This window comes from Anas platyrhynchos, chromosome Z (assembly GCF_047663525.1).
Source record: "Anas platyrhynchos isolate ZD024472 breed Pekin duck chromosome Z, IASCAAS_PekinDuck_T2T, whole genome shotgun sequence".
NCBI classification, from domain to species: domain Eukaryota; kingdom Metazoa; phylum Chordata; class Aves; order Anseriformes; family Anatidae; genus Anas; species Anas platyrhynchos.
This window is the reverse complement of record NC_092621.1, coordinates 45,167,348-45,193,205: the sequence shown is the minus strand read 5'-3', so window position 1 is coordinate 45,193,205 and position 25,858 is coordinate 45,167,348. Positions and strand designations below refer to the sequence as shown.

Genomic DNA, 25,858 nt, shown 5'->3' with positions numbered 1-25,858 from the left:
TGTTCTATTAAGTGTGTACCTGTCTCTTTTTGCAAATAGTCACTGAACCATACTATACATACATGTTTGAGACAATTTATAAAATCACTGTTGGTGTATGCTGCAGGGGGAGGGAAGCCCACAGAAGAGGGAGTTCTGTCTTTCTAAGTGCAAGAGCACATGCACGTACATATACATCCACTTGCTGAAACAACAATACCTAGAAGAACCTCAGTCATCCTGTTTATATACGTATCCTCAGGTGGAGATCATGTCTCACTTTCATGCATGTTTTCCAGATTAGTACAGATGTTCATCAGAAAACTAGTGCTAGGGTTCTCAGAGCATTGAAAGGTATATTTAGCAGAAGAACATTTGTATCAAGCATTCACAATGAAAAGGGTAATGCTAATCATATTTTTTTGAATGCTTGTAATTGTAATTAGCATTGTCATCACCAGGTTTCACCAGCCAATGGACGAAACAGATTACCCACACCATCTCCTGAGCCACCCCCCAGCGTTGTGAGGTTTGCTCTGCCGCCTGGGCACACAAATAATGGATCAGACTCCTCTGACTCAGAGTACAGCTCTCAAACCACCGTGTCAGGCATCAGTGAAGAGCTCCATCATTATGAGGCTACCCAAGGTCCTGGGGCACCAGTCCATCAAGTAGTAGTGGAAGCCACTGAGAATCCTGTCTTTGCGAGATCTACTGTGAGTATCTCAAATATTGGCTGCTGGATGGGCAAGAAGAGTGTTTGGGCATTTTTATTTAAATGTATTTATTTTTTTGTGGAAGAGCTTTTAATGTTTCTGGCTGACTATGCTTCATGATTTTGTGCCAAAACTTAGAGAGCTTATAAACAGGGGATGAAGGCTTTTCTAATCTTCACTTTAGAATCAAGTTGGGTGTAAGGTGATGGTACCAGAGTTGAGGTCTCTGGCATGTTCAATTGTTGTTACATCGTATTGGCACCAACCACAAGAGAGAGCTCTCAGTCTGTTTGATGACTGTTCTAGATGACCTCTTAAGAGCCAGGAGAGATAAAGAGATCCAAACCTCTTCCTTGCACCTCTTCGTGGATCACCACCTCATATTCCTCTCTCTGACAGCAAACTTTGGGGAGAAAGATTAATACAGCCTGGAAAAAAAAGTAGTTTCAGGGTTGTACCGAATCTCAGGCCCGTTGCATCTTGCTACTGGGTTGGCATAACTGCAATTTCAAAGGAAAGTGAAAAAGCTCTTGTCTCCTACCCCTGCTGATGCTGCATGCTGAGCTGCAATGTGGATCTGTTTTTGTTCAGCAGAGGCCTAGAAATAGGTACAAGCAGAGCCACATTTGAAGTTGGTCACGGTTTATTGACTGATGTGGCTGCTGTGCTTCACGCTTTTTACAGAAATCAGAAAACAGATTCCTACAGTCTATACAAACTACCCTGCTAACATTCTGTGTATGTACCCTGCACGGAACAGAGCCTTTTCCAAATGCCTGCAATTCTGTTTGCTGAATCAGTTAAGATGAAGCGCTTCTTATCCATCCTTTTGAAAAACACAGACCACTATGTAGGAAGCCTGTAATAATATTTTCAGCTGTAGTCCTGTGTTTTTGTGGTGTTATACTTCCCAGTTTTAATAACTTCAGACAAAAACTGTTTGGAAAAGTCTACAGTTACAAGACTGCAGAACATGACCTTTGCAGAGCCAGGACAGCAGTCTTATAAGTCTTCCTAGCGTAAGATGTAAGCGAGCATGGCATTTGTTTCCCTTGCTTTTTCAGAGGCCTGACTGTGCATCTATCTTCCAGGTGGTTCAGCCAGAGACGAGGCACCAGTCAAGTCCCAGATTACAATCGAACCCGGAGGCCGGCACGCAGCAGGCGTGGCGTCAGGGCAGGCAACCCAAACGGGAAGTGAGGGAAGGGCTGCGACCACCTCCTTACCGCCCTCGCAGGGACGCTTTTGAAATTTCTACTGAAGGGCATTCAGGACCCAGCAATAGGGATCGCCTGGGCCACCGGGCTCGTTCTCATAACATGAGAAGCCCCGCGTTCGGTGCCATGGGCACCTCGGGACCAGCATACTGCCAGCCGATCACTACTGTGACTGCCTCAGCTTCAGTGACTGTCGCTGTCCACCCTGCTGTGCACAGCCACAGCTCTCGGGGAGGAAGCTTTCCATCCTATGAGGGGTACCATGAAGCTGACCATGGGATGTTCGAGGACCCCCATGTGCCTTTTAATGTGCGGTGTGAAAGAAGAAATTCTAAAGTAGAAGTTATAGAGCTTCAAGATGTCGAATGTGAGGAAAGGACAGCTGGCAAAAGCTCAGTGTAAAGGTGGGTCTGTCTGTTGTAGCTGTGAGCTTTGCCTGTGTTGGGCAATGGTGTGCAAAAGTGAGGGGAAAGATAAAAGTTTTCTGAAGTACCTTACCTTCAGGTAGGTGTACTTCTTGATTCCTGTTCATCATAAATCTGCCGAGTGTGAAGATAGCACATTTTGCACTGGATGAGATAGCACTTTGCAGTCCTAAGAAGTTATAGGGTGTCCAGACATGAGTTATTTCCAAGCACCTTGTGAAGGGGTAAGTATATAGTACAGTCCCAGGTTCCCAGATGAGGAAAATGAAGCAGATACGTTGTGTTATGTTCAGAGCTGTGTGATTACGTTTACTGTTGACAGATCCTGTCTTCTGATTACTGAATCATCTGCCTTTTAAAACATAATACTGAATGACATTGTCTGGGAGAGTGTAAAATTGCTATCTACTTTAAGAGAGATGGGAGATGGGCTGAACGAGGGAGGTGGAAAGGCCTAAACTTGCTTAGTGCACTGCTGAGCTATGGGGTGTCCCCTTCCCTGTGCTCAGGGACCTGCCCTGCCCGTTCTCAGCCTGGAAGTGTCCCTTAGCCAAGCTCTCCCTCCTGCCAGGGTAGCTGCAGTGGCTGTCACAGATTTGTGTAGCTCACAGCTGACCTTCAAGGGCATTTAATGTGTCCCCATGAAACAATATTCCCCTTATTCACCCAGGAGTTTGTGTTACTTGAAACTTATATCATTGTCCCCCTAAAGCTAGCAAGAGAAAGTTGCAGGAAATATTGCTGTTTAGAACAGACAAGATGTGTTAGCAGATGTTTGAGGAAGCAAAATGCTGTTTATTTTCTTGAAAATGTTACACTAATGTCACAGGGAGTGCTGCTTCAAAGAGGAGAAAGCAATCGAGTTCTTTACTTAAAAACTCTTTCTACTTTTTAAGTAGAAAACTTTTTTTTTTTTACTTAAAAACTCAATTGTGGCTTAAACTATGTCTCGGTATTTTAACTTAATCTTCTCTACTGGGGAGAAGAGGAAGTGTTAAATTGCTAGCAGTGGATTCCTTTTGTCTCACTTTTCTTTTCAGAGCTTTCAGGGGGACAGACACTAATGTGACCAGAGCAAGCCATTTCATTTTGGCTGTAGAATATTTTGTGTGCACACACATAAGTAGAGCGTTTTGACGGAAAATTTTTGATGGCTTGTGATAAAACTGCTTTCTGATTTATAAAATTTCTCTCCAAGCATCTCAAAGTTCAAATAGCCCTGAATGCCTTTAGCCTGACAGTCTAGAAACACTGCAAGTAATAGTATTGAATGAGGAAATACCTGGGCTCAGCTTTTCCAGCTTTAACTGCAAGCTAATACAAGAGTCTTAACTGTGCCCAATATCCAATACAGTTTATTACTCCCTGAAGCATCCATCGGTTTTGACTAAATTTGTGGCAGCTACCTAAAGCTGTGCACTCTGAAATGAAAGCATCCACATTTTATTTAATTGGTGTCAGTATCTTTTTACCAGGAAGTTCTTGACTAAAATGAAAGAAGAGCCCGCATTTCCTGAATGCTAACTGTAACCATAAGAACCATGAAATGAGTTTTAGATTAGCTTGATTTGCTTGATTTTCTTGAACTGTAATGAATGCTTGTTTACTGTTTTTTTTTTGTTGTTTGTTTGTTTTGTTTTGTTTGTTTTTCCCCCCTCTTTATTTTTAGAGGGTGATAACTGAAGCAAAGAAGAGGCCAAAGATGGAAAACTGTATTTCCAGAACTGCTTGAAGAGAAGAACTGCTTGAAGTTATAGAAAAGGACATGCTGCATCAGGACAACAGTTCACTGTTACTGTAACCTATTGTATTATTTTGTTAAATATTTCTTTAAGTATTTAAAAGATGTACACATATGTAATATACAAAAAAATCAATGTAAAGTAGTATAATCTGGAGTCATTTGCCTTCAGACAATAGAGTGGGGACATTTTTGTTTGTGCTCTGTACTTATTGTACATTGATCTCTGTGCCACAACTAAGCTTAATCTAGTTCTAAATTTCAGCATAAGTTGCTGCTGCTTAAATATTGTATAATTTACTTGTATAATTCTATGCAAATATTGCTTATGTAATAGGATTTTTTGTAAAGGTACATGTCTGTTTAAAATATTTTAAGTTTGCATATCACAACCCTGTGGTAGTATGAAATGTTACTGTTAACTTTCAAACACGCTATGCGTGGTAATTCTTTAAAATAAGCAGATATGAAGAAAAGCACGTTAATCTTGGAGGCTTAAATAGATTTAGCTATGTGCAGGTTTTGTTTTGCTGTGTGTATCCATGTGTGCATCTGGAATTACGCATGCCTGTGTATGTGTGTTCCTGATGTGCTGTAGTTTCTCTTATACTGTATGGTAACTTTTAGTGGGCTTGTAAACCCACTAATGCTGATGTGAGTCTGCCTTTCCCTCTTAGCAGGCAGTACTGAAAGCTGTGTTGTTTACCAACATGTACCATAGACTGCCATCAACAAAGGCCCAAGATAAAATAGAAGAGAAGACAGGGAGTCAGGGTGTTGGTGTTGTGGTTCTGTTTCCCACACTATTAATGACTTGGTTCACGTGGCTTTGGTCAAGCCACTTAACTGCCCTGTGCCTCAGTTTCTCATTCTGTAAAATGGGTATAATTATACTTACCTACCTCCAGGAGAGTTGTGAGGCTTAATTACTGTTCGTGAAGTGCTTTGATACTTTTTTTAAAAGGTGCCAGGTAAGTGCAAAAACTATATTACTTTGTCACTTCCAAAGGTGCTGGATATTGAGAGGTGCTGGTGGTTACAGAAATTCAATGAGCATATGCCGTATTTTGATGCTGTTAATAACTATGAGTGGCATTAGAAGCTGAATAATCGAGTTGTCTGATGGTGAGCCACAGCTCAGCTTTGTCCTTATAGCATTCAAAGCAGTATCTTCTGTCACCTTATTTTCATGGCAGGAAAGAAGTTAATAGTAAGTGATAAAAATCAAATGGAAGGATAAATATATATATATATAAAACTTCTGTTTTCACTTATTAAGTATAAATGGCTTTCTATTGGGTCCAGGACTGTAATTAATGACACACAAGACCTGGGGTGTTCTTTTCTCTGTTGTTTGTATTTTCCCATGCTGCATTGGCACTTTTAATTAAAACAGCTAAATGGGGATCTCTTTGCAAAACTAATTTAGCTTTTTGTATTATTATTTTTTAACTAAAGATGGATTGCTGCAGGTGAAGGGTCTGAAAAACAAAACCACAACAATATGTGTTCTGGTTGGAAACAAACCCTAAGTATGGAGAACCTTAGATTAAAATACTAGAAGAAAAGTTTTCATTATCTCTGTCCTCCGCTTTCTCCATTATTTTTTTCTGCCCTTCTACAAGTTGTCTTTTTAGAGCAGGTAGAAGCGCAAACGTGTGTTCGGAGCCACGTAAACACAACCAATATTCAGTTTCTGAATACAGCACTGGTGAGGCTTTTCTTCCAGTACGATGCCTGAAGGGCAGTGCTGGTTCTTTGATGGGAAAGGGTATTTCTCCAGTGGCTTCAGGGAGTCTATCTTTGCCCACAGACCTTCCTAGTGCAGCAAATGGGGATAACTAGAATGCACAAATTTCCATGCCTTTTTTTTTTGCTCACTTGAAAACACTTTGATATGAGGCACTTGTTTACAGATCTCCAATGTGAACGCTCGAAGAGCAGGTGAGAGCCTGGTATTGTTCCCGCGATACATAAGCTACTGTTTCAACATACACTAAGGGTTAATGTCGCAACTGCCTACTGGTCCAGTTCACTGTCTTAGCACGAAAACTCTGAATGGCAAAAAGACGAGGGGCCCCAGTTTAGCACTAGCAGCATAGTGACCTCAGATCATGAAAACTCTGCAACAAAACTGTATGATACTAATTGGAAGCTACCTTCAACTGCCAAGTGCGCGCGCTCCTGTGTCAGAGGTCAGCAGGGCTCCCTCCCACTGACGCTGCCGCCGGCATGGCCGCAGCAGGCCGCCTCGCCTCACCTCGCCTTCCTCCCTCCCTTCTCTTCCTCCCAGGCGAGGCGGCGGCGAGAGCCTCGGCATCTCCCACCCCCCGTGCATTTGCGCGCAGGGTGAGCTCGCTGCTGCTTCGTGCACGGTGTGCGCCGCCTCCTCCAGTAGTCACATTGGCCAAGGTTGAATTCAGTGGCTGGCAACATTTGTTCTGTTTTGGCTTTGTCTTAAACTTTTTTTTTTTAATCATGGGTGATATTTATATTTTTGTATCATAAGAATGTTTTCTTACAGTATTTGTCATGCCAGTTTATAACAAACAAAATGCAGGGATTTTATTTCTATTGGAAACACTATTACAGCTATGTTTTTACTTTTTAATGGATTTTTATTTGTATAGAGTGCTTACTAATGTTAAATAGGAAAGAGTATATAACATTTACATTAAGGACTCGTCGTAGCTTTTAGCGTTAAGGAGTTAAAAGGAAAAAAAAAATATTCAAACTGGGTCTCATTGCCTGCCTGTTTTGGTAGGAGTGGGTTTGTGTCATTTCAGTTACAAAGATAAAATTATGCCATATAATTTATTTATATGAAAATTTATTTTTGTAGTGTACATAGTAGTCATCAAGTCTTTTGACAGAAGTATATTTTTAAAGAGTTATATGTAATGATGATACCATTATGTTTTGGAACACTGCTGAGATGTGATTACGGTGCACACTTTTCCTTGTAAACCCCCTGGCAGAAAAGAAAGTGTTTAACAGTGTTAAGAGAGAGAGTGTGAATATTCATACAATTCTGAACTGTGTTTTAGTTACCATTTGTGATCTAGTGTGGTTCTCATTTTAAACTTTGAATGGAAATTTTACAAACTCTCTAAATATTAATGTTCAAACACTGATAGAAATTCTAACATGAATAAAAAAATATTATAACTTACTGCTTATGGACTTGGTTGTTTTTAGTACTGGTCAACTCTGCAGATTCAATCATGCAGCTATACTGATTGGAAGCATGGATTTGGGATGTTTTAGGGGATTCAGATATCTGGGAAGTTCAGATTTGGCCCACTTTGCAGCAGGAGCCAATTCTAAAATTGTGCCTAAATTGTGATAAACTGGTGCTTATCTGTTGGTTCTGTTGCTCCTTCTATATTTTAGGAGCGTGAGGGTTGGGCGGGACTACACATTTCATTCTGAGAAAGCCATTTTATATAAACATTGAACACAAAGCATCTTATGCACAGATTATTTGGGTTTAGAGGTAGGGGAAAGTTTTTTGGCTTCTGGTTCATTCTCTAAATTGGATTAGAGAAATAGCCAGCTTTCTCCAGCTCATGGAACAATAAATACATAAATAAACTTGGGGTTCTAAAAACTACGGTGCTCCTTGAGAAGGGAGGTGTAAGAAGCATGCAAGCAACTACTGCCAGCCAGAGTGCAGTTCCCTGTGCCCATGCAAGCATTGCTTGGGAAGGAGGAGACCACTGCATTTCTGTCAGAAGCCACTTGCACCATAAACCCCTGTGTGGTTTGCCACGTGCAAGCCGGAGTACCACAGAGGTAGCAATGCTCTGCTCCATCCTACAGCCCTTAAATGCATTTATCACAAGTCTTCTAAATTTCTTAAAAGGCTCAAGCAAGTCTTGGCATAACTTAGAATTCAGCCTGTACTTTTCACAGCCAGATGAAATACAAACACAACTCTTTATGTTTTCTGAAAGTTTAGCCAGAAAAGAAAAAAAAAAAAAATCAGCTAAAGGACTTGAACTGCCAAACTCCTACACATATTTTCACTACTCTCCATCAGATGCTTGGAACTGGCCAGACTAAGTCAGATTACATATTTGGCCTTAGTGGGTTACACACCATAAGAACAGCGTCCACTGAGATCCTGCATTAGCTAAAATCACTGACTTCGCCCTTTGTGTCCCAGCCACGCACAGGAGCAGCTCCACTTGCTAGACCAGCGATGATGGGAATAAATCAATACATTCTTCCAGTCAGAGCACAGGATTTTTCTTTCAAATTCCGTTTCACATCAAGGAAAGCTATTTACCTTACACTACTTGTCATGTGTAGAAACGACACTTCTTGCTGTCAGTCTTATTAACCCCAGGTAAGACTTTAATCAGATTTTTGTCAGAGATCGGCCATATTTATTCAGGCCTTAAGTAAACATGTAGCCAAATTTTTGTTGGCATAATGCATGTATTTAACAGCTTCAGGAATGCTGCATGCTGCTAAACTGCAGCAGCACCGATGTATGAACAGGTGTTTCATTTTTGTTAACTTTCACTCCCAATGAGCATCTGAGACACCGACTCTTTATATCTGAAAACCATCTTTGCCAAATTGTAATTACTTTTAACGGCTGTTGCAAGTAATGAGAACAATTACTACTTCCCTATTCCATTTAATCATTCTTGTCCTTTTTGTTGCAGACATGTTGAACCTCACTGCTAGAACAGGATGCATGCCAGGAAACTGCATTACCCAGCCTGAGTGGCTTGAAAAAAATGCTTGCCTGCTTTAGCTTTGCATGGTTGATCGCAGGCGATTGCATACAAAACTGAAGCAGTACTGCTGCTTTGACAAAATAGTTAAACATCCATACTGGCATAGGTGGTACTGCAGAAACCGTTCTGACTCTGGAGGTACTGTGCAAGCAAATGAAATCTTTACCTCAGATTTTTGGCTGCCTTCAGTGGCATCATCTAGAGCGGCATCTGAGCTTCTTCCTGCCCTATGGTAGTTTTTCCTAGGGATGCTTCCACCCTTCCTGTGACAGCTGTAACTGCACAGACAGGTCGCTAATGTCTGTGCTGCCCTGGTAGCTATATCTGCTCAGCACTGACCGAGAGTAAGGCTGCACTGAGAAATCTGTATCCTAACTAACTTTAGGCTGTTAGTTAGTTTTAACTTTAGTTAGTTTTAACTAACCCTGCTTGGGGTTAGTTAGAGGCTGCAACAGCTTGCCTAAAGCAGCAGCACACGCAAGCCAGCATACATTTTAATTTGTCTTGCAAATCCATGCCTCCTCGCAGGCATAGCTCCCCAGGCTTAGCTCACCCTGCCAGGTAGGAGCTGCAGGCCCTCTGAGCCAGCAGATTTCAGTAAGGACCTCACGTTCACACACGGTGGAGGCAGTTTTGCACAACAGGGCACAACCCCCCGGCTTTTCTGCCCGGTCTCTCAGCCCCTTGTGCTCAGGCCTTTGCAGTGGGGCTGCCTGTGCAGTGCCCTGGCTGCCTGCAGACACCAGAGCCTTACAAAACCTGCCGGGAAGCAAGGCTGTAAACCAGGGCAGACCAGGAAGAGGAGGAGTGCTGGAAGCTGGAGGCTGGAAACTGCTTCCTAGGCGCGGGAGGGCTCTGTCTTGGTTGAATAATGGAGGGCTGGGAGGCACGGGTCAGGCCTCATTCACGGGTGAGTGAATTAGTTGGGTTTCCCCATCTGCTGAGGTGTTTGCAAAGTGATTTATGCCGAAAGGGAGAGACCCAGAGTGCTCTGAAAGAGAGAGAGCTCCACCATCTGATTTCAGAGACCCCAAAGGGCCTTGCCAAGGCGTTGTAGAGGCTGGGTAAGACTGACTTTTTTTTTTTTTCTGTTCCAGGTCCTGTCCATTTTCGCGGACCTTTTGTTCTGAACATCAGGCTGGGGAGTAGGCCTGTAGGGAGAAATGTCTGGCCAGCCCTTTGAGAGATGAGGGGAAGAGAAAGGAATTAAGCAAGAATCGATTGGTAACTAGAAAGAGCTCGCAGGACAAGCATTATCAGCATTCCCTTTTCCACCTTATGTTACTTTGACTAGTGGAAACCTTTCCTCTCTCCCTCTCCTTCAGGAGAGCTGCCCCACAGAGAGGTGCTGCTGCTCAGGTGTTGCACTGTCGGCAGTACACCTGGCTCCCGGAGCCACCAAGCAGAAGTTGAAGAGGCGTTTGGGCTGTGCCCGTAGTCACATGGTCAGATTTTTGGGGTAGACCTGTGTGTGCCAGGAGTGGGGCTCGATGGGCCGTGCAGGTACCTTCCAACTCGGGGTATCCTGTGGTTCTGTGAGTCTAAGTGACAGACGACCTTTGAGATGGGCTGGATTTACACTAGTAATCTTGAGGCTAAAATACCAATTTATCCTTATCTCGTTACCAAACATATAACACTTCTGTAATTACAGTTTATCCCTATTATGAGCCAAATGGGTTGTTTCTTCTCATTAAACAAGAGAACAGGTGTTTTATTAGTTGTTAACGCTAATAAAGATAAAGGATCTGACTACCTTTTCAGTGGAACGGTGTAAATAGGAAGCTGACAACTTTCACCCTAAACAGCTACCATTTGCCATTAGATAGTTTGCTCAAACCCTCCTTCACTTTATTGCTTCCCAACTAGGCAATCATATTAAGCAGGCTATGTATTTAACTTTAGAATATTTACTTTAGCAGCCAATTTAATAAGGTTCTGTACCACTTTGCAAGACCTCAGAAGACAAACACATTCAACTTTAAACAGTTATAAATGCTAAGGGAGAGTGTTATTGTATGGTACCACAGACCTATGCAAATTGTCAGATGACATCTAACAGCTGGAAAAAAGCAGCATTTTGGAGTTAGTAGAGCAGAGCTTTCTATCTGGCAAAAGGGCAGGGAGGACCTCTTTTTGTTCAGTTTTATCTCCTCATGATTTGCAAACCAAACTGACAACAAAGTTCTTGTGTAACTAAATGAATGGAATAAAAGTATGCATGGTATGAGCTCTGTGAGCACCATGCAGTTGCTGTTTCATTCAGATAGGCCAACATTGAATCAAATGAGGAAAGGGAACTGTAAATAAGATGAGTTATTTTTAGCCCTTTGGATATCCGAGTATGAATGCAGCTAATTATTAAGCATATATTTGGTAAAAGTACCAATAAATACATAAACTGTGGTGTCTGACTAAGTTACTTAACATTTCTTGATTTAGTTAAATTTTTCATTCTGCATCTCCATGCAGTTGTCAGGCATTTCAGCATAATTTTGAGGAAAAGTGTACGTATAGAGGCAGAAAGTGTTTGTAAGCATATTCTCTGTGAAAGATCTGACCTCATTCATAAGCAGTTTTCCCAATTAATTCGATAACACATGGATTTAAACCAATTTCAGTGAATGTGCTCTAATGCAACAGGCTGTAATGCTCCCAAGTAATCGTTACAGTCCACTGAATCAGTAGCCCATGAATTAATGAGGATTTACACATTAGCTGGTTATGGTTCCTTAGGAGCTATTAAGGACTTTTTAACATTTTGTTGTTGAAATGAACGTACATGGAGCATCATGGAAATTCCTGCCAAATCAAGGGGGAATAGACTGTGAGTCAGCAAGGGCATTTAAGAGCCTTAAGCAACTACTGCTTTTTAATTGTCTTCAGCAGGATTACTCGCTGGTAAATCTGCATCAGTATCAGTCTATCATGGTTTGTCCTGCAGAGTTTATAGCGAAAAGTGTGGTCTTGGTGATGCTACTAACACCCTTCCTTTAATCCAAAATATGTGACTTGGGCACAGCAGGTCATCCCTCCATCTGTTCTCATTGACTGCAAAAGGTATATGGACTGTAGAGGCTCTAACTCATACGTGATCTAGATTACCAAAATTATGGATGAGAACCAAGTCACGGTGTTTTTTCACTCCCTCAGACTGCAAACTGTACTTTTGTTGATGATACTCTGGGACTTGAACAGATTTACACTTAGGAGTCATTTTGAGCTGCAATGGAAACACGAAGTTGTGCAAGGAAAGACAGCAAGCAGACGGTCTTGTTTGTGAAAGTGAGCTCTCGCTCTGCCATCTTGACATGCAGAGGAGCTATGCCTAAATATGCTCCAAAACCTTAATTGTAGGCCTCCAGGTCACTGCCATTACATCCACACTTATTGTCACTATTTTGATATTTTAAAATTGCATTTTATTTTGACCATTCTGTATTAAATTATCACTTTTTTTTTATGCTCCCTGTGTTTAAATCTTAGAAAATCTGTTAAGTCAAGAGAATTACCATAACCTAAGTGCAATGACCCAGATTGTACCTTTTATCTCTGTGGCAGTGGATTTCTGCAGGAAAATAGCTCTTTTTTTTTTTTTTTTTTTTTTCTTTTTCCCGTCTTAATAGGACTTTAATCATATCTGTGACACTATTCTTCCTCTCTATTCCTTTCCCCTTCCTTGCTTCCCCCCGGTATCCCCATGCAGATACCCATTCAGCAAGACTCAGCACAGACAGCAAACACACTTGTTTGCTTGCCCTCGTAGATGCAGTGACAACAGATGCAGAGAAGGAGAACCAAAAGCCAGTGAGCCATACAGCAGAAAGTGAAGGGAAACAGCAGAAAAAGCAAAACAAGAGAGAACTATACCTGAGAGCATGTGGGCGGACTCACAAAAGCTTCTTTAAAACGTGCATTTGAAGTCTGTGTAAAATGACGAGGGGTGCTGTTCTGCTGGACAAGGGAGGCTTAGCTCTGCCTAGATGCTGAGCATAAGAGCCCAGTGTTCGTACTCATAGGGGAGGTGATAACTTGCTTTGGGGGATATTTTTTATAATGTTGATGCTGGCTTTTTCAATGTTTTTCTATGCAACGTGTGTGTGTCTATGTGTGTGTGTGTATGATGGGAAACACACGAGCATGTAGAAAGAACTGTGGTTTCAGTGTGTGGAATTTGCTACTGGCAAGTTATTCTAGCGTGGAGTCCAAGATAAATACCAGGTAGGCTCATATTTTTGCATGTGCTTTTTTGTCCTGAAATGTTTTAAAAGTTTTCCGAAATGCAGGAAGTTGCACCTGGGGTTTCAGAATTTTCTTGGGGTTGACAACCCTGTTGGACATCTCTTAATACTCTGCTTCTGCTTTAATTTTTATTGATTGGCAAAATCCTGAAGGGAAGCATAGATGAAGAGGCTTCAGGAGGCTGTCTCAGTCTGGGGGCAGGCTTCACTGACTCTTCCTGAAGATTTTCTTCTGCACTGTCCTATAGATTTTGGGAGTCTCTAGACCTCCTTTCCATACTCCTGTTGTATTCCTTTCTCCAGGGTACAGGTAGGACTAAGAAGAATGGAAGGACACTGACTTACTGGAAATGGTCTTTCTGGCTTCCTTATTATACCTGTTAGTTTCCTTATTACACATTATACATATACGTGAAGAAAAAGGCTTTGAATTGATGACCCTCCACTGTGTTGTTTAAAATTATTTTCTCTGGCCTCAGAGAAAATACCTTTCCCTTCAAGGCTGTCTTTGCACAGATAGTGGGACAAATGCTTAATTGTTTCCCATTGAAATTTTGTGCCAGAAATCTTTTGTACCAGCTGTTTGTGTCCCAGCAGAAGCCTTTTTCCTATTGCAAGCAGTACACATCCCCTTAATAACCATCATCCTGTTCCTCACGTGCCACCTAACAGGCTAAGTATGTCAAAAAGCAGAGGCTCTGGAAGACCTCATGACAGAGCACTGCAGAAGGGGGTGTGTAGGAAGCCATCACTTAGGGGACACCTGGGGGTTGGGGTGCCACAATGGCTTTTCCTGGCTTTTCTCTGGGGATTTGTGGTACATGTGGCTTGGTGTGTGGTTTTTAATCCCTGAACATCTGGTCAAAAAGAGCTGAAAGAATGAATGGACTTGGCTAGCCATGAAAGCCAATAAAAGGGTGGCAGATGGGGAGAAAAATGCTAGAAAGAGCATTGTCTGCGTCCAAATTATGGGTAACAGCAGCAGCATTCCCTTGAATGCTCACAGGGCCCAACTTTGTGTTCAGGCAGTGGCAAGGAAGGTTTGAGAAGCATCAGGGATTTGGCTGGGGACAGGTGAAAGGGGCTTGAGCCAGGAGGGGATGGGTTAGAAGGAGCAGGGGACTTCTGATATAGGAGCATGGTGTTGGGAGGAGTGAGATCCTGGGATCAGCTGTGGGGAATTGGGACTGCTTCCATGTAAATGTACAGAAAAGTGAATGAAAAACAACATAAGAACAAATAATAGTATCATACAACCATAGAACATAGGATCACAGACTGTTTTGGGTTGGAAGGGACCTTAAAGCCCACCCAGTTCCACCACCCTGCCGTGGGCAGGGACAACTCCCACTAGACCAGGTTGCCCAAAGCCCCATCCAGCCTGGCCTTGAACACCTCCAGGGATGGGGCATCCACAGCTGCTCTGAGCAGCCTGTGCCACTGCCTCACCATCCTCTAGGTGAAGCTTTAGTTTAAAGCCATCAAATCCACCTTACCTACTTAAAAGTATTCAGAAACTTAAACTACTCATAGAACTTTGTAACAGACCAGCAAAATGGAATGCACAAACTGGAAATCGATGCATTTGCAATTGAAATAAAATGTAATAGTTATCTGTTCAGTCTAAATATTGTATTTCCGAGCCCTACATTATAATAATGATAAATACTATGAAATATTAAGACACTATTTGAGAGGAAAGAGACTGCCATCACAGGGGTAAGCTAATGCACTTACAGTTCACAGACCTAAGAGCAGTCAAGTGTTGGCGTCCCAGAGGCTGTGTTCTCTCATAAATGTGCTTTACTTGACACTTTGCCCATTTTGCTGTCAGTTTCTTCATAGCTTGGAATGACACTAAAAAAAACAAAGAAGGAGAAAAAAAAAAAGGAGGGGACAGAGCTGTACCAGAGCCTTTTCTTACAAAACTCTGCTATATGAAAATCACCAGTGGTAAAGAATGAATTTTATACCTTTTTTTTCCTGTTTTAGTTAAAAGCGGTTCCTTTTTTGCAATATCAAATTTGTAATTGTCATCTTATTTATAAAGAAGGAATTAATAGGCAAGTGGAGTGTCGGGGTGTCATGACAGGCAGTCAATAAGAGTATAACCTTGCTAAGAACACCATACAATTAAGCATATTCTTTAACTTCAGAAATTCTGCTTTCAGATTCATCAATGCACATCTACCGTCTGTGACAAAGAGCACTTCTCACTGAGTTAACGTCCTGAACATTTGTTTCTCTAAAGCTTCGAGAACAAAACACCTCTTCAAAGCAACAAGGAAAGAGAAATACACTGTGACGCAGTGAACTGCAGCAAGTGGATGGGGATTTCTGCCTTCCTAAAAGGCTCGTCTGGCTTTGGTTTTTCCTATGTGTCTCTCCAGGTCCATAGAATTTTATTTAGGCACCAGAACAGGTCACCAAAATTTCAGGAGCACTGAGAGCTCAGCTGTGATTTCTGTGTTGGATGATGGCCCCTTTGTTCCACCCTATAGAGGTAGGAAAGAGTTATCAAAGCTTTTCTTTTCTGCTACGCTTTGTTCCAAAGGAAGTGGGCTCTGGAAACATTCACTGCTGTAAATCACAGCTTAAATTCAATCTGTTCATCTGTTCAGCCGCTGTTCTGCGTTCTCAGGAGTGCCGCATTCACAGGAGAACAGAGGTAGCTGTATTGTCTTTCAAAAATACATGAAAATCAAAATGGTTTGAAGTAATTTACACGGCACACTGCTATTGGAGAGTCCTTTAATCTCTTTTTAAAATTAAAAATGCCTGCACATCTCATTTATTGTGTGCCATGAATCCTTCCCCATTCTTTATGATTATATCTTGTAATAACTGATAAAATCTAAGCCTTTCATCCATCACAGACTTTTCACATCCCAGTGCACCTTTGATCCAATATGATCTCCTAAAACAATGCATAGGGTCAGGGCGTTTTCTCTGCAGAGTTTTGAGCTGAAGCATATTTCATAATAAGGCCCTCTTATTAAGATCCATTCTGCCACTCTAATGGAAAACACAGATCTCTGATCTGCCCCTTATAAGATATTAAACGCAATTTTTACTATATTTATTGGATTATTTACCTTGATAGCTTCAGAGATTAACTCATTATAACTGAGGTTTTCTGAATGGCTTATTGCTTGTTTAGGGTGACTGGATTTTGAGTGATCCTGTAATTAGAAAATCAATGAAAGGACTGGCAGCATGATCTTTTAGACTAGTAAAAAAAATGTGTGACTCTCAGCTCCATACAATTGCACTTGATTTAAACTGCCTCCTATATCTTTATTAGGATTTTAATTCCGCTGTGCTGAAATTTTCCCTGAAATCAGTTCCATGTTTAGCAGCGTGGAAGGAGGAACCGAGAAAGGACTTCTTTGCAACTAGTTAAGAAGAGATGAGCTGAAGTGAACGTGCAAATCTGACAGCAGGATTTGTGCTATGTGCAAAGGCTTTAGATGAAGTAGCCCAAGCAGATACTTACTTCTACAGCATCATATGTGTAACAAAACTTGCTGCTGAAAATGCATTCGCTGGGGCAGCAGAAACATAGCCAGAATACTGGTCCTCTTTCCCAAGCCCTCTGATAAGCCTGGTCTGCCTAGCTGCATGCCCATTTATTTGAGCTGTTTATTATCATAGCCAGGGGACAATGGTGTACAGCACTCCAGAGAGTATGGAATTTGAAACTGCATGTTGTTTGCAAGCTGTTGAAAGAAGACTCTGTCTCTATAAAATGTATGCCTTTGTATGCTGCTATGTATAATGATTTATACTCATTCTAGGAGTCTAATGTGAAAGTGCCTCTGTTAGGTTCTCTCTAACATTTTTAAGGCGTGTGAGGTTGCTTACAGATAGAACTGAGGAAGTCCCTGGGAATAAAGAAAAGTGTACTTGGGATCCTGTTCGCGAGGATGCTCTACCTTCCCCATGAAATGCTGCAGGGACTCCAAGACATACACACTACCTTCCAGAACTCCTCCTCCTACTAGGCATACGCCTGATCTGTTATTTTGGGTATGATCGTCAGTGGTTCTGTTGCTGCAGTTAAGCCCAGGATCTCTGCTCATGGATTAGTTTAACCCTTCATGAAACCCAGCCACATTGCTGTATGAGCATTAGCTGTTCCAATTTGTTTTCGTCTAAAATTATAAACTGAATTTAGTGGATGCTGCTTGGTAAGGCCCATAACTTCTGAAGGTTTCTGCAGTGGTTGTATTTATTTTGTCAAAATACAGAAATTTGTGTTCACTTCTTGTTTTCAGCATTTCGTTTTGGACCTCCATATCGGTCATATATTTTCACTTGTTTTTCACTTGGATTTCCCTTGGGTTTGCCCCTATTTCCATCTTTCATCCACATTAAAAACTGTGACACTTATTGAGCCGAGCCACCTAAATGGGTGTCAGGTAATGTACAAATAACAAATGCTAAGATATAGTGCTATGAGAAGGCTTCTTTTTATTTTGATGTGACATATTCAGCTTAGGAAAAACCAACCAACCAACCAACAAAAAAAAACCAACACTTTATATCCAGTCGAGGGACATGTAGCTATGCTCACAAGGAAAGGCTTCTGCCTAAAACCTGATTAGTATAGAAAAGTGTTAGTTCTTGGGATACCCCAACATAGAAAAAATATATATTTTTTCAAAGATTTTTTTTTTCCTGTTTGTCCACAGAAAGATAAAGAGTAGTTTAAAACCTAGAGGCATTTATATCTTTTGCCAGTATCCCTTCTGAACGTCTGGTACGGATTTCAGGCTTGAAGCTATCCATTTGGTGAGAAATTTTTGTTCGGAGCAATGTGCAACATGTTGGACAATCAGATAGTGCTAAACTCGGGTATATATCTGGGGTGCTAAATTGTGTTTTGGAATGGTGGTTTTATTATTAATTGTCTGGTTGAGAGACTTAAACCATTTGGTGCTTGGACAAATTGGAATCCTTTAAGTAAATAGTTTAGTCTTGGCATCCTTTCACTCTAACTGCTGCAACTTATCCAGTTAATGTCGGAGGGGTGGATGTTTCATCTCGAAAGCACATTTAGAAGGACAAAATTTGGTTTTATACACACTGTCTCTTACTCTAAAAGCACAGATTTCCAAACAGTCTATAAAAGTCCATAATTCATGCCCAGGCACAAGCAGCATTTGCAACTATTTCAGCCTTAACTAGGAAAGTGCCTTTTTTTTTCCTGTTGCAGAAACTTGAATTTCTTAGACTGCCCTGAATTCAGGCTGGGAGGCTGACTTCATGGATTGCATTTGGCTACCACCATCAGATGCTGGTGGCAGAGAAGGAAAATTTACATTGTGAACAGACAATAGCATCACAGGATATGATCATACTCCTATATGCATAATAATGTATTACAATAAAAAATACTTAAGCTTCAATTCTGCAAATGTTTATTAAGTGCTTAACTCCCAGAGGACTCTCAAGTCTGTAAAATTAAGCAGATGTGTAACTGTTTACAGGATTTGTGCCTTAGGACTCGCTCTGAATCCTACCAAGCTCAATAGAGGCTGGGTTTGAGATATTCAGAAGCCTTCAGATAACATGCATGCACATCGCTGGGATGGTGAAAAGTTTTTCAGCTGGACATAGAGGAAACCTTTATGTTAGTGGAAGTAATATCAAAATAGGATGGAAAGGGTATTGGGGTGTATGTGTGTATGGAGAGAAACCAAACAGTTGTAAGAGTATTCCACTAGAAACGACATGAGATTTTTAGTAGAACAGGACATTGACAGAACTGGAATTATCTTTTGCTCTGCAGCTCTGAGCGCTGTAAGAAAATAATTATTTTCACAGTTGAAACACTGTGTGCCCAGCAGGAGGACTAGCTTTAAGAACTACCCTATTTACTGACAGCGATTCCAACAACAGCTACCAGGGATGTGCTGATACTCACTTTTATCCTACCATTAAGTGCTGAAGTCGAAGGCCAAAGCTTGGAGCCCTGCCACCTCTCTCAAAAGGTAATCATTCAGGGAGTGAAATTTTGGTGAAATAACAGGCTTTTAGAAGACAAAAACAGAATTAACTTTATGCACTGGCCAAACTTGGAAGCTCCACATAAGTAGTCTAACTTTTAGTCTGAAAATCATCAGTGAGATTACAGATTCAAATGTTATACAATTGGCAATATGGAAGATTTAACCTTATCTGTACCACGACTTCTTTGTGGTATCACAGTACAAATACATAAAACAGATTTTGTTTTGTTTTATTTTTTCCTACTAAACTTCCAGAATTTCTTCTCCTCCTTCTGTCTCCCAGCAGTAGCAATATTTCAGCAATGTTTTTATGTTTTTAATGTTGTTTCTTTTTTCCCTTTGAATCAGAACATTACAAAAGTAAAAAGCTGTGTGTGGATGGCTATCCTGAAAGATAACTGATTTGTCAGGAACATAAGACCCAAGAATTATTCAGTAGTTTGTAGTGCTTAAATCAATTCCTGTTTTATTCAAAACTGTGCAGTTCCCATCTCCACTTATGAGCAGGAATACTTCCACTGAATGCTCCTTTTCTGTTCCAGCAAATCAATTCCAAATGTATTTTCTTGAATTCTTTTCTGCTACTACATTGTCTCCCCAGAAGATGTTTTAAATGGAATTATTTATTATTTATAGGCCCTTGTTAAAGCCTATAAAACCCAGCCTCTGTTAAATTTTCATTTTGGCCTGTTGGCCAGCTGGTATTCTGAATGATCATGTCTTTGTGCAAACACGCTAGATAATGAGGAGAAGAAGATGGAGTCCTTACTTCTTGGCAAATGTATGTACATTGCAATGTTTTGTTTGTTTGCTTGGGAGGCAAAAAACATCCCATGTCTGCTAAGAGATCTGAAATGATAATCATATAAACTGATCTGAAAAGTCAGAGTGCTCTGCTTCCATTTTTCATAAGAAGTGTAATTAAAAGTGTATGAAGACTGGAATGCTGAGAGGTGACTCAAGTAATTGGCTGGTTAATGTTACGAAGGTGTAAATTCTCCAGAAAAGCCCTCTGCATACCAACTGAAAATGCAACCCGTGAAATAAATCCATCTGCCTACATTTGTTTTAACAGTAATACTGACCTTAGAGCAAGGTATTTCCGAAGGATTTTTAATGACCAGCTGGAGTTAATAGCCTTTGGCTGTACCTCAGGCTTTAAACGCTGCCCAGTCAGTCATTAATTCTTAGGAAATGCTCTGTTCCTTGATTGTTACTGCTTAACTGCAAGACAACCTGGACTCTAAATAGCTGTTACCAGAGAAAATCTAATTATTGTTAAATGCACATAGTACCTTCCTTCACAAAATACTCCAAAGTATTTACAAGCTTCTGAAGGGTTCTGGAAAAAAAAATAAATAAATAAAGCCAAGGTGATTTTTGCTGGGAAAATAGCTTATTTTGTAATAGACAGGACTAAGAAGATTCATTTTCGCAGTAAGTCTCTGAGAAATTAGACATCCTGAGGGTTGTCTGACTGCCAGCTATAGGCTAGAAAAGCATTACCTTCTTCTACCCTTGGCTTTTGGTCAAGAGGATCCGAATTTAATGGACATTTACCTATCCACTGGGGAAATATGTCAAAAATCTTCAAACATCTCCCACCAGAGCTTCTACATGGAGAAAAAAAAATATGCTCATGTAACTAGTAAGCAGTTAAGCCTTGTAATATGGATACAACATCTAAAGAAGCATAGCCTTACCTGCAGTGTCTGTGTGCTTCAGGGGATTCAGGAGGAAACATCTCATTACTGAATGGTCTGAGCTGGACCACGTAAGTCTAATGTCTTCCCTGTCATCAGGAACATTAATGCAGAGACATAAATAACCAGAAGGATGAAGAGACAGACCCGGTGACTGATAAAGCAGAGGAATCAGGGGGCCGAAAGCCAGATTTTCTGGCTTGCTCTATGCCGGCAATGTGGTCAAAGACTCAGGCCATCATTTCCCACTCAACCACAAGCTTTAGTTAGCTGCTGAGAAATTTTGCCCTGATTCTGGAAAGCCAGTTAGGCTTGCACTTAGTGTCGTGCACATCAGCTGCGCTGTCACTTGCTGGAGTGGTCTGCCTGGCGTGAAGCAGAGGACCAGCTGCTCTGCCAGGCTACCAGCAAAGGCTGTACACGAGATTTTGCTGGGCATGCAGCTGTGCTGTACAGCAGTACAGAGTTTCTGGAGCCTGAAGGAAGCTCCTAACAAGCCACCATTAGACCAGCCTCTTTTTAAATTGCAATACTGCAGAAGTCCTAAACTTAATATGAGAAATGAGTTTTGGCACATACAGGCTCAGGAATTTTATCATGTGGATATGAAGAAAAGCTGATGATGAGCTGCATGAGATATCAGTTGTACATAACTTCAAATCCAGAAAAAATAGTGTTGTTATTATGGACAATGTAGCACAGTTGTGTTCTTTTCAATTATATCATTGTTTGTAACTGGCGTAGAATGACTACTCTAGATCTTAACTAGTTACAAGTTTTCTGAATATGAACTAGTAAATTCTTCTATAATTTTTTGTGCTGTTAAATCTAGCAAAATGGCATTTTAAAACCTTTTCCTCAGTGTTCACAGACTTTCTTAAAAGAACATGCGTCTTGTGTTTTCTCCCTGCTGTTTCTTACTTAGAATTAATTTATTACATGCTGAATGCATATCACACCATTGCCCAGTTACAGACCAGTCGTCACATGTCTTTCCCATGCATGTTAGTGCATTGGCACGACCCAGAGCATGACTTGATCATGCTCCATTTGTAATTTCTGCCATGGGTACAGAGCAGCCCCCTCTGAAAAGTGTGCCTGGTGAAGTGCGAATCACCCAGATGGCAGCATCAGCTCAAGGGCACCTCTGGCAACAGAGGTGCCACATCCCACCGAGTTTTTGCTCCCCTCTGTTGCAGCCAGAGAAAAAATCCAGATGGGGGCCAAGCCCTTGGTCCTTCTGGCCATCTGTTCCCATCACCAGCTTGGCTTGCACCCCTGTAGCCTGGAGCAGATTTCTGGGAGGTGACAAGTATCGCTACATCCCCTACATTGGTTTTGAATAGTGAGGGATTTGGAACCACTAACGACAGATGATGTCCCCTTAACTTAATTAGTTACTTGTTTGCAGCCTTTCCTATGCTATAATGCACAGCTACATACTACCACACTTAAAGCATGTATCCTGTATGCTTCCAGTAACTATACTCACTGGAAACCACCCAGCAGCCTTTTTTGCATCCCGGATGCCTCCTCCTGTGAGTTCCTACTGACACTTTGAATTTTTTACTTTTAACTATGGCCTTGTGGCATTTAGTTAGCACATGAGAAAGCCAAAGGTTAATGTCTTCCTAGAAATCATAAATCCAGATAGCGATGACAGAGGAACCAGGCTTCCTGGCTATCTTTCAGCTATCTTTTTGACTCTACAGTAATGATTGGAACGATTTTTCACATCATGTTCCTTAGCCCTTGTTCCTAGATCATTTTAAAATGCCAGTATCACTATGCTCATCTAACAGATGGGGAAAAATTGCCACTTGGAGGGAGAAAGTAAATGTCTTTAGCCAGCCAGAAGACTCGTTGTTCTTCCAGTGCACTCTTTACAAAATTCCTTGCCTAATAGATTTATTTTGAATATAGTTTTACTGCCTATGGTATGCAAAGCACTGTGGCTTCAGTGAGAGAGCCCATCATTTTCTAGATGGGTCAGAAACGGATGCTTAGGTTATCAGCGTTTTGGTGAGGTCAGTCTGGATACATTTTTCTTTCAGGCATAGGTGGAGATAGTGGGTGAAAAGGTTACCACCTCTGTTCTCGTACAGTCAAATACCACCTATTTCTGGAGTTATTCCAAATCTAGTTGTCTCTTCAGTCAATTTCTACAATCTGAATATCTGAAGTAAGAGCCTTGTTAATGAGCAAGTAAGAGGGCTTTTGATATTTGGGAAATAGAGAATAGATAGTATATCTAAATGCTTACATTTTAGGATTGGTAATACTAATTATTTTTCCATTCTCATCTGTACAAACTATAGCTGAGGAGAAAATAAATTAGCATCATGGATCTGGCCACCTAGCAATCTAGGTTATCTGTCTGCAGTAGTAGTCATAAGCTACTAAGTAGAGATAAGCAGCTCTGAGCTGTTATTCACGGATGCAGAATTGCTTATGCTAGCATTATTGGTCACTGCTGACCCTGTGGTTTATGCTAGCTCAGCTGCTGGTAGCTAAAAGGCTCCCTTGCACACCCCTGCCTTCACAGATGGGCAGCCCAACACCAGAGAACAGAGGAACACATGAAGTATGGACATGTCACAGCTTAATACATCGGACTTCGTCCATAATATCTGTATTAAATACTCTGCCCAGACTAGTGGATTTCTGATAAGAGCTTTGTGGGAAAGAGTTATGGTTGCTTACACCTACTTTCAGGTCCCTTTGAGTCCCATGTTGTACAGCCTCATGGTGAGGAGATTCAGCTTGGTATTCTTATCTGATATCATGTTATTTCATGACAAAAAATATTTTATAAGATTAAATAAAAAAGAACTTCTAGCAACATTGTAGATGTTCTTAGAGTTCATATATGCCCTATGGAGCGAAAGTGCACAACTGTAAGGAAATGCATAGTTAAATCCTAAGGCTGGTTTAAAGCTCTTGAGCAAGCTTCCAGGGTCACCACCAAGAGAAAATAAAGAGTGTGCCATTGTGGGTGACAAGACAAACAGGAAACAAGCAACTATTTCCAAAATTCATAAAATTCTGTATGGAGCAACAAACTCTGTATTTTAATCTTGTGGTTATTTCATGAACAGCCTGACAAGATTTTTCTCTCTTACTCTGTGTTTTGTAATACATTTAGATTTATTTTATATGCGATCTTAGTCTTAGTTCTTAATCTGAGTTCCCACTCAGATCTGGGATAATTCAACACAACTGATGTTGAATTTATTGATTTGTCATTTAGTTACTCAACTTTATCACAATACATTTTTTTCTGCCTTTGTTATTTTATTACATATTATGTATTTGTATACCCATCTTTCCTTTGTAGAGATATCTGAATCAATGACTTTAAAGTGGGCTTCACAGGCCTGCATGAAGCTGTGTAAAGCCGTTTTAACTGTATGCATTATATGCATGTAAATTATTATCAGTTGTGAATCACATTCACCATATTAGATTATAGAATATTTTAAAGTGATCCAATGTAAATACTCAGTTAAGGCGGCAAGGAAATTAAGGAAACAAAGGAACACTGTTTTAATGAGAGAATGATAGGAAACAAATTGATATTTTGTCTGGGATGTCATAAGGAAAGGACTAAATCTGAAGATAGACAAGGTTAAAGAAAGGTTAATACCAATAAAGGAAGAAGGATTGCTAAAACAACTGAGAGGAGATTTATGAAAGAGTGCATTCCAGAGATTTGCAACTATGAATATTGCAGGCAAAGGAGTGTGGATGACAAACTGTTTAAAGAAGCAGTGAAGGCACTGGAATATTGGAGTTATATTTCCTTTGGGAGGTCAAAGAAGCACCATATTGTAGTGTCCAATAAACTAAACGAAGGAATGAGAAATATGAGGTTTCAGTTAACATATAGAAAACATGGGGGCAAAGCAAGCAATCCACAAATTGCACTTCTTGTTTTCTGCCGCAGACCTGTATTGTTTCAACCTTGCTTTGACCAACGTGATGAATACAATTCTAGAGAGTTGCTATACTATTTCGGTAGTTACTTTAATACTCAGTAAATGAAAAACTTCTCCGTTTTTGAAAGAATCCCTACTTGGGAACTGGTTTTGTGAGGCAGGGATCTGCTATGCTGAAGAAACACATAACTGCCAAAGGCGTGAAGGCTAGGCTAGCGAACTGGCCTATCTCACTGTGAGCAAAGGATCACGTACAACATTCAGCAAATGCTGAAAAATGCAGACCACGGAGACAATTTACTAAACTGATTAGCTGAAGATGACCATATGAGAATGGGTTAAGCCTGAGAGATGTATCTTCTATCTCTCCATCCAGTCTTCTTTTCCTGCATATTTTTATTTTATTTTTATTTATTATTTTATTTTATTTTATTTTATTTTATTTTATTTTATTTTATTTTATTTTATTTTATTTTATTTATCATATTTTATTTTCCTTTATTTTTTTTTGCATTCCGTGCACTATGGATTTCTTTGTTTTTTATGAAGATTTTGGTGATTTTTGATGGAAAGACTTACAGATGAAAAGGCCATTTGTTTTGCTGAGTTTTTAGTTTAGCAGGGCAATATAGGGCAGTATTTTGCTTTTATCTCAGTTAGTGATTCCTATCATGTTATGAAAATTTGAGGTGTACCTTTCGCGTGAGTGAATTTTGCTTTTTGCTTTATTTCAAACTTTTTGTGTTTAATGGAATAAGAATTTACAAACTGTTTCCCTTGTAACACTTTACAGTTCTATGGGCTTGTTTGAAATTTTATTTTCAGGCAGAGCCCAGCTTTCTTGTGCATGCATTTAAACTGCAAAGAAACCAATAATTCACTGAAATTTAATTTCTTAATATGATAATCTCACCTTTAATAATCAAGTTTGCAAAAGAAAAATATACTAAAGATTTTCAGTGGGTGAAGTTTTAGAGTTCACTGATGTACTTTTAATTACGCTGGTAACTTCATTTTCTAAGATTTAATGCTTCATAACTTGACACGAGTTTGAATAATGATGTAAGTCACGAGAGAATATAAAGTTTTGTAGCTGCGTTTTGATTCTGAACACGCAGTTTCCCACACCTCCA

The 25,858-nt window shown here is 40.5% G+C and overlaps 1 protein-coding gene across 3 annotated transcripts in view; it reads left to right on the top strand.

The window, feature by feature from the left end:
• The window catches only part of PTCH1 (patched 1), a 71,800-nt gene extending 64,550 nt beyond the window's left edge, over positions 1 to 7,250 (top strand). For 2 of the 3 annotated variants that reach the window (XM_038170490.2, XM_038170488.2), the window contains exons 22-24: positions 441 to 695; positions 1,787 to 2,316; positions 4,007 to 7,250. In XM_038170490.2, the coding sequence (XP_038026418.1) occupies positions 441 to 695; positions 1,787 to 2,314 (783 nt within the window). In that variant the 3' untranslated portion in view covers positions 2,315 to 2,316; positions 4,007 to 7,250. Of the gene's footprint in view, positions 1 to 440; positions 696 to 1,786; positions 2,317 to 4,006 lie in introns of those variants that run through there. The other variant, XR_011805700.1, reaches the window with a different exon arrangement.
• Positions 7,251 to 25,858: the final 18,608 nt, after the last annotated feature.